Source organism: Peromyscus maniculatus, chromosome 22 (genome assembly GCF_049852395.1).
Source record: "Peromyscus maniculatus bairdii isolate BWxNUB_F1_BW_parent chromosome 22, HU_Pman_BW_mat_3.1, whole genome shotgun sequence".
Taxonomy (NCBI): Eukaryota; Metazoa; Chordata; class Mammalia; order Rodentia; family Cricetidae; genus Peromyscus; species Peromyscus maniculatus.
The window spans coordinates 40520536-40535643 of NC_134873.1; the positions used below are offsets into that span (position 1 = coordinate 40520536).

A 15108-nucleotide genomic window follows, 5' to 3' on the forward strand; every position below is an offset into this window, starting at 1 on the left:
GGAAAAAGCTCTTTCACAGAACACTGTCGGTAGTGGGGTTGATCTTGTATCCTCTTTGTACCTCTGTGGTCTTAACAAATGCCAGTAACATGAAGCTGAGAGAACCCTGCTCTAACTTCCAAATGTCCAGAGCTCTCTGATCTTATCAAAGCTGATCAGTGAAGAGCAAGATAGGATTTTAAATTCAGGACTTCTCATCCAACACAGCACTTGAACTATGATTTTCCTGCTGAACTACTATGACCCGATTGAGCCCTTACAGCAATGGATGAAAATGCTCTCAAGTCTGGCTGCTGGATGGGTTCAGAGCACCTCCATACTGCCCAGCCTTTGACTTCAGGAGGGTTAATTGGCTTCACCGGGTGTCTTTGTCTGCAATATGGGAGATGACAGCAATAATATACTTCATTGTGTTTTTATAAACACTAAGTAAGAAAATGCATGAAAGGGATGCAGCAGTGACTGGCCAGTACATCTGGAAGGAACTGAATAAATTGTAGCCATACCTGTGTTATTACTCAAGGGTATGAACTAGGCTTTACATGTCATTGTAAGCCATGACCAACCACAGTGACTGACACACTGTCATGAGGGCAACATTGCAGACACTCAACTTGACAAAATAAATCTTGTGATGTGACGTGAAGCAAGTTTTCTCCTCTCTGGGCTTAGTTACTAAATCTATAAATTGAGAAGTTTGAACCAGGCCACTCTCACAGTTTCTCCCAGCTCTACAATGCTCCATAGAACTGATTGGTCTTCAGCGTGGACCTTTTTGCTGAGATAGAACATTTAGGAAAATATCTGGGAATGTTTTTGATTGGCACATCGGGGAGGGGGTGCCAGTGTCCTGATGCCACCTAGTTTGGTAGAGGCTGGGGCCATTGGTAGAAAATGCAGGATAGCCCCACTTAAGAAAAAAAAATTCTTCTGCCCCAAATGTCAGTAACATGAAGCTGAGAGACCCTGATCTAACTTACAAATATCCAGAGCTCTCTGATTTGCTGGACAAGGGCCTTGTCTTTGCCAAGTTGCTAAGATGCCCAGGAGAACAGAACTCCTCGATGCAGTAGAATGGGCTATTGATTGTCCCTTGTGCTGACACCTCATACTCTCCTCATATTGATCTAGTTGGAAGCCAGAAGCTGGCCCAAGGCATGTTTAATTTAAAGTTGGAATTATTCCTGTGCATCACTGAAGTCCACAATGGCTGTGCCAAGGATGGGGAGAACGTTCCTCGACCTGAGATTCTTGAGCCTAGGATAGGGACAAGGTCTCTAGATATGGGGGTCCACATCACCAGATCCGCCTCAGCATAATCCTCATTCCCCTCTCCTGTCTCAGTTTACATCCTGCAGAGGGCAGCTCAACACCTCTGGTGATCAGGAGGAGGTCACATTGGACAGCGGAGAGGATCTTGAGCTTGGTGGCTATGGCAGCCTTAAGGAAGTTCATAGCCTAGCTACACCGTGGGGTAGTGGTTTCCTTGTCTTATCACCTGCAAAGGGAAGGCTGCCCCTGAAGGTATTAGCAACACATGGTTCCAGGCTTGTTTGTCTTGAGGAACTACAACAGTGATTCTCAACCTACGGGTCACGACGACATCAGATATCCTGGATATCAGATATTTACATCATGATTCATAGCAGTAGCAAATTACAGTAGTGAGGTAGCAATGAAATAATTTTATGGTTGGGAGGTCACCACCACATGAGGAACTGTATGAAAGGGTTGCAACATTAGGAAGGTTGAGAACCACTGAGCTAGAGGATTAAAAGCTGGTGTCTTTTGCAAGGTTCTGTTACCTCATTTCTCTTTCTCGGTTTTCCTCATCCCCTACTCTCCACCCAACACAGTCTCAATTTTCAGTGGGTTTCAGCTTTACTAGAAAGAACACAAACACTCTCTCTCTCTCTCTCTCCCTCTCTCTCTCTCTCTCTCTCTCTCTCTCTCTCTCTCTCTCTCTCTCTGTGTATCCAGTTCAGCTAATGCCACTTTCTATTTCTTCTATCTGCATGCATTCTTCCAGCTGTTAAATGGGAAGTCATTTGGCTGTGATGAGCACAGGAAGATCCTGAAGCAAATATTTTTGGGTAGTCATCAGAGAGGAGCACTGTCTTCTTGACTCTAAGCCACAAGGACATTAGCACCGCCATATGGGAAGTGTTGACATTCCCTCACACTTTTCAGTATTGTAGGCTTGTCTCTCAGGGTGATCTCCAACTCCAGCCACCTAGACATCAGGGATTCTCTGCCTCAACCCACAGAACCTTAGGGATTCATTGTTTGGAGGCTCAGCGGCTCCAAGCAGCACTCTCTGGTCTCTACCAGGCTGCCTGAAGAGGGCACACTGGGAATGATACATCAAAATCATCAACCAATGAGGCAGGCCTGTTCTGAGGTTACCACTGGCCATGCCTGCCAATGAATGGAGGCCTTATCCTTTGTCTTTCTGCTGGAAAAGAACATTAGGTTGGAAAAAGGCCTAGTTCCTGAGAACCACTTGTCCAAAACAACAAGGCAGCTCAGGCACCCGACACTCCTTATGTCTCGTGACTGGAGTAGAGCAAGAGACGCAAAGAGGCATTTCAGAAAACCAAAAGATGGATGTGAGTCTAGTTATGGGATTAGCATCCTTTCTGCTACTAGAAGTAATTTCTAAATGAATCCTATGTGTCATGATCATATATGCCCTCCATAGCCTGTCTCCAAGTTCTCATAGACCCCCATCCCTGCACATATCCTTCCCAGATCTCTGTCTTGGTCTCAGTGTCTCTCTCTCTCTCTCTCTCTCTCTCTCTCTCTCTCTCTCTCTCTCTCTCTCTCTCTCCCTCCCTCCCTCCCTCCCTCCCTCCCTTCTTCCCTCCCTCCCTCCACTGAGTCTAGTCCAATTGGTACTGCCTATATGTACACATGTGTGGGGCCTTACACTCCAACATGGGGAACCCACCAGTGGCCATATCCCCAAAAGGAAAGTGAATTTTCTTCCCCTAATAACCATCAACTGCCAATAACTCCTCAGCCAGGGCTCAGGGCTCAGGGCCCCTCTCCCACTCATGCTGGATTTTAACTGTCATGATCTTGTGCAGGTGACCACTGTTCCTGTGAGTTCAGGTCTGTGACATTCTCGCCATGGCCAGTGAAAGGACAAATACAACTAAGGAATAAGAATAAAATAAGAAAAGATTTCATTCCTGTTGGGAAATCCAGTGGCGTGCAGTTCTTCTAGACACAACTGAATAGAGATAGGTCATGAGCATGGGATGAGAGACAGACTTCAAAGAGACTACTGGGGAAATTTCATAGCCTCATTGGAAAAGCAACTGTCAGGATTCCATGTATGCACACCAAGGGGATAGAAGCTGGGTGACAGCCATCAGTCAAGAGGGACTCTTCCCAAGAGCTGTTTCCTTGGGAGAAAATCGGAATTCTTCCAATGTAATCACTACAAAGAGGGATCGTCACCCTTGCTCACCAAAGAGTCATGAAATGCATGGCCACTTGGAGCTGAGACCTTGCCATGCTATTTATAAAATTATGAAAAGGATGGAGACAAAAAGGCGGACAGCCTCGGTCAAGTGGCTTTCCCATGTCATTCCTGGTAGAGGCATGATGGATCACTGAGTGAGCAAGTCACACTTCCAGAAAGTTGAGTAGATTTCCCTGGTGTCGGCCTTGGGTGACAAGGGTTGTACACATCTGGCAAGTTCTAGAACAAAGCTCTCTTCTAATCTCCGTTGGGTTAACACTGGGCTGTGTCCTTGACTAATCCTATTTTTCAGGCTGCATGGTCTCATAGGATCTGCTTGGGTGGCTACACTATTTTGTCTTTTCCCTCCCCTGCACACGTTCTGCTGATAAAACCCATTTTCTGGCATATTAAATTGATTTCATGGCAGCTGTTTAACATTCTCTTTAGCTGTTTGCTCCTTGGCTCCATCTGGACCTCAGGGCATGAATATCTTTAACATCCACACATTAAGTGCCCAGTCTGACAGCTGGTCCTCTGGCCTTTGGAAGGACCACTAGCCAGGGCAGTCTGGGGGACCCACAGATCAAGGCCCAAGCCACTACCTGGGGGATATTAGCAGTAATGGTTCAATCTGGACCGACCCATTAAAGGACAATTGTGTGTCTTAAGTAGATGTCAGAGTCTGGAAATGTGCATTCCAAAGCCAAATCACCTTCTCAAAAAATCAATTTGGACCTTGGGAAAGACTTACCCATGCTTCCCTGGAGTGGGCACCAGGAGGATCTCTCTTCCAGCTTCATTGTGCGGCAGTAACTGGGCCACGTATCTCCCGGAGGGCTGGAGATGTCTGTGCACTGAGACAGAGAGCGTACAATGCTCACTGCTGCTCCTCATCCACGGGCTCAGAATGGTGTGCTTGGAGTCTGCAGAGGTGTTCAGCAGGAGGAAGGAGCCTGGAAAGAGGAAAGGAGAGCGAATCTGAAGATACATCCAAGCAGGAGGGCAAGGAACAGTTCTGCCAAAGGGTATGAAGGTCAACAGCAGTGGACTCAGAGACACACCCAACCCATTTGTCCTCTCTCAATGTCTCTTTGAAAATAGTCCATCCCAGAGGAGGTGGATGGCGAGTAGGGACATGGCCTTGATAATAACTCAGGACATTTGAATGAGAATGGCCCCCATAGGCTCTTAGATTTAGAGGCTTGGTCATCAGGGAGTGGAACTGTTCCAAAAGGATTAGGAGGTGTGGTCTTGTTGGAGGAGGTGTGCCACTGGAGCTGGGCTTTGAGGTTTTCAAAAGGACAAGCCAGGCCCAGTGATTATGTCTCTCTCTTCCTGCTGCCTGCAGATCTGGAGGTAAAATTCTAACCCACTTCTCCAGCACCACGTCTGCCTGCATGCCGCCAGGCTCCCCGCCATGATGTAATGGACTAAACTTCGGAAACCGTAAACAAGCACAATTAAATGCTCTCTTTTTAAAGAGTTGCTGTGGTCATAGTGTCTCTTTCACAGCAATAGAACACTAAGACATAAGCTTAGTGTTCCCTACTTAACTGGCTCTATGTCTTGGAGCCTTGGGGGTGGTTTTGTTGGTTTGCTTTTGTTTTTATTTATGAAACAGGAATAGGAGCATCTATTTCAAAGGAATTCTCTTTTTGCTTAGTAGCTAAGAGAATTTAGGCAAAACAACAACTCCCTTAGCTTTTGGGTTTAGAAGGTTTAGAAGGTCTAGCTGAACTCAGTCATCTCCAGAGCTCTGTTTGAGAATCACAAGTCTCTGAGTCACGTGACTGTGCAACTGGTTTCCACAAGCCCTAGAAATGTCCATTGGTTCCACACTTGTGGCAGCAGTTCCTTCTGGGACCAGCTGGATTCTAGCGGCACAGGCAGGATGACCTACAAGACACAGACATTCCTGAAGATTGCTGTTCGCATAAAAAGCACGGTAGTGTTTTGTTGTCCCAGGCAGTCCCGGCAATGCATCCCTTTTACTTGGAGCGCTTCTGCATTGAGCTCTTCCACCAGTAGATGCTGCTCCTTTTGCAGCAGAGACTTAGTTTCTTGGCCCATGACTTCCCTCGTGAGAACAAGCTAACGAGGGCTCAGCCTTCTTAAACCACCTCTGGTACCGGCCAAGCTTTCCTTCTACACAATTCAATTTACCAACCAGGCAAATGAACTAATGGTCTGTGATGAAGAACAGCGGAGAAGGGAGAGTGGAATCCTTACCAGGAGCAATAGCCTGAGAAAGATGGTCTTGCTCCAAGAACTGGAGACTTGCAGCATGCTAAAAGTAGGTAAAAGTAATTTAAGGTTAAAATAAGGATGGAAGGAGCATGAGGATGCTCCTGAGCCAGGTGGAGGACATGGGGTCAGTGCTACAATCTGCACTCTATATCTGTGAAAACATTTCAGAATGAGGTATGGGCATTTGGAAAACTGCTCTATAACTCTCACTACATGATCTATATCTAACCCTCACTTTACAGTGGAGGGGGTTGTTCTTGTCATGGGCACAGAACACAAGAAAAGAGATTGGTACCCCAGATTCAGAGCTGGGCATGCCATATAATACAACCCTTCACTTCTAAGAGAAGGAGACTACTGGGGTACTGATGGTTCCAGAGTTCTTGAAAGTCGAGACCAGCTGCCAGGCCTCCATAATCCCAACCAGTGTTCTCTCCCTGACATCTTCCTTATCATTATACAGGATCCTTTGCCAAAAAGGTGGCCAGGGAAGCTTTGTCTGGGCATACAGGTCAGGTACCCAGAGGAGCACTTAGGGAGAGGAGGAGCAGGTGGGCATGGGGTGGATCCCTTCCTTCCTTCTTTTATTCTGCCTGTAGATTCCTCTAACTGGCTGATTATTTTGAGTCACCATCCCATCACAGGCTCTCCCTTGGGGATGCTGGCAGGGACAGCACATCATCCTGAGGAAGTCCAAGCCTGGCACAGATAAAGAGCTCTGTGCAAGAGGTATACTCAGGCGTAGAGGTTACCAAGTTGTAACACTCAGACTATAATGGAGGAAGCACTTTGGGGACCCAGGAAGGAGGCTCTAGGTCCAGGTAGGAAGACCTGTAGAGGAAATTATCTTGACCCTAGGAGCCTGGAGAGATGGTTCAGCAGTTAGAAACATTTGTTGTTTTTTTCCAGGGGACCCAGGTTCTATTCCCAGCACCCACGTGGCTGCTCAAAACTGTCAGTTGTAGTTGGTTTTTTACTCTTTGGGGGTCCACCACCCAGCTCCCAAATAAATACATAGAGACTTATTCTTACTTAGGAATGCCCGGCCTTAGCTTGGCTTGTTTCTAGCCAGCTTTTCTTAACCTAAATTATCCTGTTTCTCTTGAACTATATTTTGCCTCTGGGTTTTTTATCTTTCTTTCCTTCTTACTCTGTGGTTGGCTGTGTGGCTGTGTGGCTGGCCCCTGGTGTCCTCCTCTCCTCCTTTTCTCACTCCTTGCTCTCTTCCCTAGATTTCTCCTTCTATTCATTCTCTCTGCCTGCCAGCTCTGCCTATCCTTTCTCCTGCCTTGCTATTGGACATTGAGCTCTTTATTAGACCATCAGGTGTTTTAGGCAGGCACAGTAACATAGCCTTACAGAGTTAAACAAATGCAACATAAAAGAATGCAACATATCTTTGCATCGTTAAACAAATATTCCACAGCATAAATGAATGTAACACATCTTCAACTAATATTCCACAGCAGGCAGTAACTGCAGTTCCAGGGGATCTGACACCCTCTTCTGACCTCTGATGGCACCAGGCAGGCACATAAATACATACATACATATATACATACATACATACATACAGGCTAAACACCATACACAGAAAATGAAACAATGGTTTTAAAAAATTAAGACAAGATCTTGGCCCTATATCTTTTCAAAAAATACATTTTTATTTTTAAACTGTGTGTGTGACAGGGAGGAGGAAAGGGTGGTGAGGGGAAGAACGGAGGGGGAGAGAGAGAGAGAGATCAAGACATCAAGAAAGCTGAATTGAGAGCATGTACTTTTGTGCAGGTGAGTGCAGTGTCCATCTAATCCAGAAGGTGCCAGAGCCCTTGGAGCTGGAGTTAGGAGCCATTATGAGCTGTCCCAATAGGTGCTCAGACTGAGCTCTGCCCCTTTGCAAAAGCAGTCAGTGTTCTCACCTGCTGAGCCATCTCTCCAGCCCCTTGGCCCTGTGTCTTAAAGGGGGAGAAAAACACTGGTAGGAACAGTACGTATATACGTACTGTTCCTACCAGTGTTTATATATATATGTGTGTGTGTGTGTGTGTGTGTGTGTGTGTGTGTGTGTGTGTATGTATATGTATATATGTAAAGACATTAATATAGAAATATGTTTGGCTCAGTGTGGTAAATACGGAGAGAAGACAAAGAACAAATCTAAGCAGGGAACATGGGCTGCTGGTACCACACACAGCACTGACCTCCTGGGTGAAGATTTCTGCTGTTATTTTGTGGCTCATAGAGAGCCGTAATGTTTCGAGCAGGAGAGTGATACAGTGAGAGCGTTGCCTCCAGGGTCTCTTCTGATGGTGTAGGGAGGGAGACCAGTATCAACCACCAGGATCATCCTCCATCACCAGCCCACATTAGGATGGGGTCATGACTAAATTCAGGACCTCTAGTATGTTGCTATGGTAAGGGAGGATGCAGGTTGGTTGCTGGTCTCTGGGAAGCCTGAGGTTTCCCGTGTTAGGTTCCTGTGTCTCCATCCAGACCGGGCAAGGGTCCCGGAGAGAATCTCTCTTGACATAGTCTTGCACAGGACTCTTGGGGATACTGTCTAAGGTGAGAAAGAAGATGGTCCTATGTCTCGTGTTAATTTCCAAATAAAGGAGCAAGAGTTGTGTGCTGCCTTGAGACCCTTCACTGATTCCACATTGGTAGAGAACTGAGCAAAAACCCAGCTGATTTTGAGCTACAAAAGAAAGAGTGTGGGTGAAATGAAGGCAGTGTCCCCCTTTTTTTCCTGGAAGATGACATGTATGTAAACACAAAGGAACCTGAAGAATCTGGCAGAGTTGCTGGGGTTTGGATCTGGGGGCTCTCCTTTAGCATGTTCCTCTTGCCGGGTGTGAGAACACATGGGAAATCGGCCCCTATAATTAGTAACACGGTATCTCAATAGCGGGGCTTTTTCAAAGCCGACTGGGGGATGGATTCTTTTTCCGGTTCTAATATGAGAGATGATGTTTCTATGAATTTTATTTTGTGCAACTGGACCATCAATAAGAGAGCAGGCTTCAAGTATTTTCATTCTCAATGAAACTCTGTAGCCGAGCGCTATCTTTTCATCGGCACTTTCCTCCACCCAAAAGCAAAAGTATACTTCATAAGCTCCTTGGGATGTTGTCTGTATAAATCTTTTAAAGTCAGTGAAGATCGCTCTCTCTCCCTCCCCCTCCCTCCCTCCCTCTCTCTCTCTGGTTCCTGTTTATTTTGCTCAGAATAGCTTGGAGCTAAGAGAAGTCTCCTGGGGTCCGGTCTAATTAAGAAGGGAAGCCTGGCCACACATAGGCCTTCACCCAGGGTGGCCACCGGGGAGTAGAGAGGCAGATGAAAGGGTCTGACCACACAGTGGCTGCCCCCATGTTTCCCTTAGTGTGGGTGGTGGATGCTTTTTTTTTTTTTTTTCCTCATCACTAGTGCAGGAAGGTATTGCTCCCCTTTCAACCAACAGGACATAAAGCATGAGCGAGAAACCTGAGGTCATGAACCAAAAAGGTTAAAGGTCATGATGTTAGTGGTCAGACAGACGGTTGTCAATCCAGGCTCTCCTTCTGTCTCCTTATGGGCTTTAGAAAAGTGGTTTAAAGTCTCTAAGTCTTTGGTGTGCTCAAGTTTAATATGGATACAGTCTACCCTAAATACAGCTATTGTGAGTGTGAAACCAAATGGCAGGAACAAGAGACCAGGGCAGTGGCCCACCCATGGCAGACATGTGAAAAATGCCGGTGCCCTGATTTAGTGTGGTGCCTAAGTTTGGAAGTGTTGTTGTCGTTGTTGGTTATTTGTTAATTAAAAATATTATTTATTGTATGTGCATGGGTGTTTTGTATGCATGTTATTTCTCTGCACCAGAGTGTGCCTAGTCTCCACTGAGGCCAGAGAGGGCATCAGACCCCCAGGGGGCTGGAGTTACAGATAGCTATAAGCCACCATGTAGGTACTGAGAACTGAACTCTGGTCCTTTGGAAGAGCAGCTGAGCTTTTAACTGCCGAGCCATCTCTCCAGCCCCAGAGGGCTTTTGATCTAGTACTGGACTGGAATTGAATCAATCAGAGGGCCCGAGTTTTCAGCCCTATTTCCATCAGGGCCAGGCTTTCTTTGTTTATACAACGAAAGGTTGAGTCTTGTCTCTAAGGATCCCTATAGCTTGAAACTGTCAGTAATTCTATCTGCCTGACTAGAATATTAGTCATCTAAAGGAGCGGAGTCAAGTCTCCAAGCCCCCAAGTCCTGAATGCTTCTTCCCTAATTCAGCTCTCTGAGGGTTCTGCACCAACAGTTTCAATCAATTGCCCAAGCACACGGTGAACGCTCTGTTGAGGGTAAACTGTGCATCTCGCCCTGCCTTCCTCTCTCCCACTTCACACAAACGCATCCTTAGGAAGGGCTCCCGGGCTGGCAATCCTGTGTTTCATGCATTTAACTTGGAGGCTGGCGTTACCTCAACCAGTCGGGTACACACAGTCTCACAATGGGTACTCAGTAATCTTAGAACATCAAAGTAATATATACAGGAACAAACAGGGAAGGTCAACTTATAATGATCATTTGTAGGGAATGGTCTCCAAATTCTGCTTCTCCAACCAAGCCCCACCCCCTGGCAAGAATATCTGTAAGGATTTCCAGTTTCTCTAGATGGCTGCCCACATTGTTCAAAATATGATCAGAGTATGATTTGTGGGTTCAACTGTAGTTTTTTTTTTTCCACATTGAGGATGTTATAAGGGAGATACCTCTTTTACATTTTTATTTTCCATCTTTGATTTTTATTAGTTCTTTGAGAATCCCACTGTCTGTTTTGATCATATTCACCCTCTCCCAACTCCTCCCAGATTCAATCTCCCTTCTCTCATCATCCAACTTTGTGTCCTCTGTGTTTTTCCTCTGTTTTTTTTTTTCTTCTTTCCTATAAAGTCCAATTTGCGTTGCACATATAGTCTTATATAGTCTTCAGTTCAGGGTCTTCCACTGGGGCTTGGTCCACTTACCAGGAGCAACACTCCTTAAGAAAAAAAAAAAAGAAAAAGAAAAAGAAAACAACCAAACACTGGATCTTTCTTTCCCAGCAGCTATCAATTGCCGACATCTCCTTAGCTGGGGGTGGGACTTTGTGCCTACCTCCCCTCTGCATGATAGGATCTGGCTTGGCTTGAGTTTGTGCAAGCTGACATAACCACCGAGTTCACACATGCAGCTTCTCTGCTGTGCCCTGGGGGACATTGTTTCCTGGTAGTCATTCAAGGCTCCCATCTTGAGTCTTGCCATCTCCTCTTCCTCAAAGATCCCGGAGCCTCGGGAAGAGTGGATGTCCCCTTTAGGGCCGAGCATCCCTCGGTCTCCTAGTCTGTAAGCTTTGTCTGGTCACAGGTTTCTGTGTTAATCACTGTCCGCTGGAAACAGCCGTTTCTCTGATGAGGTTGAGAGATGCCCGACTCTACAAGTATAGCAATGAGTTGTGATCGGCTTTTAAATCTTTGTGCTTTTTATTTAATGTTAGGTCTTAGGCTGTGCTGGGGATCAAGCCGAGGGCCTTGAGTATGTTAGAAGAGCGCTCTGCCATGGAGCCACAGCCCTGGTCCTGATTTTAAAAACATCTTCCACTTGTTTGCAACGGCTTAGCTTTCGAACGTCACTAGAGGCTCTTCTTGCTTGTTCTGCAAGCTTGGGATGTTACCGCTGCAGCTCTGACTACCTGCTGGGTTATCATAGTCACCTTGTTCTCAGTCTTCCTGACTCATCCTACCCCCCGCCTCCGAGTCAGCTATATTTCTTCTTCACCTTGTCAAGGTTGTGTAAGAATGATTAAGGCTTTTGTGTTCTGTGTACAGGCTGATGCCAAACATCGAAAATCAATAAACAGAACTTTTATGCTGATGAATATTTACTTCTTTACTGCAGTGAATAAGGGTTATATTTCTAATCTTCTCTCTAGGTCCTAGAAGCTACTGTACCACAAAGAAACTGCTTCAGGCATCAGCGGGATCAACTGAATTCTCTGTCTCTGTCTCTGACACACACACACACACACACACACACACACACACACACACACACACACACACACACACAGAGTCACTTGTTAAAGTTCTGTCACATTGGAATTATGACTTCTTCATGAAGTTCCCGGGCCCCAGGAATTTAATTGCTTTTTTCCCCCTTTAATTTGTTTTATATCTGACTCTGTTTCATCATGTCACTCACATTCCTGCTCTGCTCCATGCAGATTTTGACTTCTATGGCTTCACACTTCCTGGGCCTGCAGTACAGTTACACTTCTAAATTTCTCTTCACTTGGACTCTGTCAGCTACACTATCTTTACAACAATAAATAGTTTTTAAAAGCTCACGCATGTGTATGATATTTACATCCTTTGCCCCTCTCTTCAAGGAACTTCTTCAGAGAGAAATTTCCTTGAGTGTCTTTGAGGATTTGGCTGGTTTTTATTTCCCATTCATACTTGAGCGACTGGCAGTGTCCTGGCTCTGGTTTTCATGTGAGAAAGTGTGCCTGTGAGACCTGAAGATCTGGCTTTAGAATTTTCTAGAGTCCGTGTGACTGAGGAGAAGAAGATCAGTGCCTATTTTATTTGTAATTTCTTTGTACTTTCTTTTTCTCTTTGGGAACTTTTGGGATCCTTTTTTTTCTTTTTAAAAAAGATTTATTATTTTTTAATTATGTGTATGAGTGGGTATAGACGTGTGAGTGTGTGAGTGCAGACCCCAGTGGAAACCAAAGGTGTCAGATTCCTTGGAGGTTGGAGAGATGATTTAGTGTTGATGACTGTTGCTCTTGCAGAGGACCAGAGTTTGGGTCCCAGCACCCATGTCAGGTGGCTCACAACCACCTGCATCTTTTTTTCAACACCCTTTGTACGCATCTTTTCCTCTAATGGCCTGTGTCCTTTTTCTTCCTCCCAACAGATCCAGTCCTTTCCAATTCCTTGCGGTCTTCTGCTCCCTGAGGCCACCCTGGATCCACCCACCAGTTCCTCAGGTACCTGTGCTTTCTTTGCCCCAGAATGCCTGGTGTTTCCTTTTCCTGATGGGCATCACCCCAACCTCACAGAGCAAAAGCAAGGCCAGTAGCCAAGTGCCAGGGAATTTTCTCCTTTAGGAAGAGAAGTGGAAGGTGGTGTGTCTCCTGTCTAGGTGAATTGTCTGGGTGGCACTACCCTGTTACATGTCTGATGGATAATTTTTTTTAGGATATTTCTTAATTTAAAGTTCTAAGATTTTTTTTTTGTTCAATGTACCCAGATGCACACCTTCATAAGAACGTACTGGTGGCATTATCTGGGCTTTCATCATCATCATCATCATCATCATCATCATCATCATCATCAGTATGTTTCCATTTCATGCAAATATTTTACTGTTTCTCTAATATTTATTCATCCCACAGTCTTAGTCTTGAGTCCTTATTTTTTAAGTTAATTGTGTCAACTATCTTGTCTCTCCCGTGCAAGCCCCTCTTTTTCCCACTGCTATGTTATTGCCCTGTGGGGTGATCCTGGATCAGCTGCTCACATTTAGACAGAGACTAGGAAGGCATGTTCATAACTGTATCTTGTTCCTTGTGTTAGGAGTTTCCTGATGGCGAGTATCCGGGGCAGACCATTTGGCAGGAGTCTGTCTTCCCAGTGCCACCACGAAGGATATACCACTCTGGGCATCAACAGTCTCACTCCACTTGGAATCTTTAGAGAGGAACTCCATTTTCCTATCCCTTGCAGTTAAGCATCCTACTGTCTTTCTTTTCCCCTGGAAGATGTGATTGACAAGGCGTGGGTACCACATGGCCAACACACAGACCTTCTCATTCACCCTTCTTGCCCTTGTCTTCCTCCCAGGGATCTTTCCTTCCTTCTCCTCCTCTCAGCAGGTGTGTGGGGTGCCTCCCTTCCCATACTCTGGGCCATGCAATTCTACTTCCTCCATCCACAGTTTCTATTCGTGCCTAAGGAGCCACGCATGCCCCCATCCTGTTCCGTTTGTGATTCAGAATGTATTCCTCTATTGAACTCTTAATATAGGAGGACCTCAGGAGAGAAGGAGACAAATGTGTGCTCAACACCTTGCTGAACAAGGAGTCTCTTAATCATATTTGAGTGAGAACATGAGTAAACAAATGCATGGATAGATGGGTTTCTATCACAATCAATCAAATATGATTCTGGATCATTGGCTAATTGTTCATAGTGCAACTAACTATTAATTCACTGCTGTAAGCTATAATTCATTCACTGATCATGATGGCAATGCTATTATGTGGGTATTAAGGAACAGTGGAAGTTCCATGGGTTGGGATGTAGACAGAAGTGCTATATGGTGCATGCAGACCTCACACTGACACATGACCCCAGAACGGCACCAGGCACCATTACATCAACTCCCAGCGTGTCTTCAAAGAACAGCAGCCCTGTGGGGTCTTAATAAGCATTATAAGAAAGCTCTGTGAGCCAAAGAGCCACAGGATTCTTGGACTCTAGAAAAATAAGAAGCCCTTCTCCTGAAGGATGTTTCAGAGCTCTAAGATGTCAGTAAAAGTTCTGTCTCTTCAGGAGTGGAGTACAAAATGGAGTACCACTAGAACTCCTTACATCACAGAACTCATTTGGTGGTGTGTGCTACAGAAGCTCTTCTGGAGTATAGTTTCATTCCGGAAAGCATTTGCAGAAAGTAAGAAGGAAAGAAATCACAACATACAAGGAGGCACCGTGAAGATGAGTAATCGACTGGCATCTATGTCCACATTTCTCTCTACTTATCTCTTAGGCCTTCTGTGTTTGTGTGGATCCCAGACCATCTTGCAAATGAGACCCAAGCTCTTACAGAATGACTGTGGGAGGCCTTCTTTGTACTGGTCTCTATCTGGGGATATTCTTAATTCAATCCCATATCTGACTTTGGGAATGCCATTTAATCTAAATATGGTGGGTCAATGGGTTAATTGCTTATTGTATTGGGGAAACACTCCGAAGCACGGAAGTTCAAGACTTGCCCAAGAACAACTGCACATTATTGGTGGATCTGGAATTTGGAATGAGGTTTTCAGGTATTGTTTGGGTTAGCAATCTGTCCATGATAGGAATCCATGAGGATGCTGTCAGCCAAACATCCCATGGTTTGGTCCCCAGTATTTCCACCATTATTTTTCTCTGTCTGCATTCTCACAACACTGAGGATCAGGCCCAGCAACCCATCTCAAACTCTTCATTGTCTTTCCCTGATGTTACAAAGTCAGGTGGCACCCAGACACATGGGTCCTAATTTTGAAATTCTTGTAAGCTTAAGATGGCCTCACACTGGCTAGGTAGTATTTGGGAGTCTGTTTGTGTGGCTCTAGGCATTGGTCAAAGCAAACAGGTTCCCTGTAAGAATT

General features: G+C 45.4%; 1 protein-coding gene across 1 annotated transcript in view; it reads right to left on the reverse strand.

Moving 5' to 3' along the window:
* Alk (ALK receptor tyrosine kinase) overlaps nucleotides 1–15108 on the reverse strand; it is a 716172-nt gene that overhangs the window by 325941 nt on the left and 375123 nt on the right. Inside the window, exon 4 of the mRNA XM_006990698.4 lies at nucleotides 4224–4425. Coding sequence (XP_006990760.1) covers nucleotides 4224–4425 — 202 coding nt within the window. The remainder of the gene's footprint in view (nucleotides 1–4223; nucleotides 4426–15108) is intronic.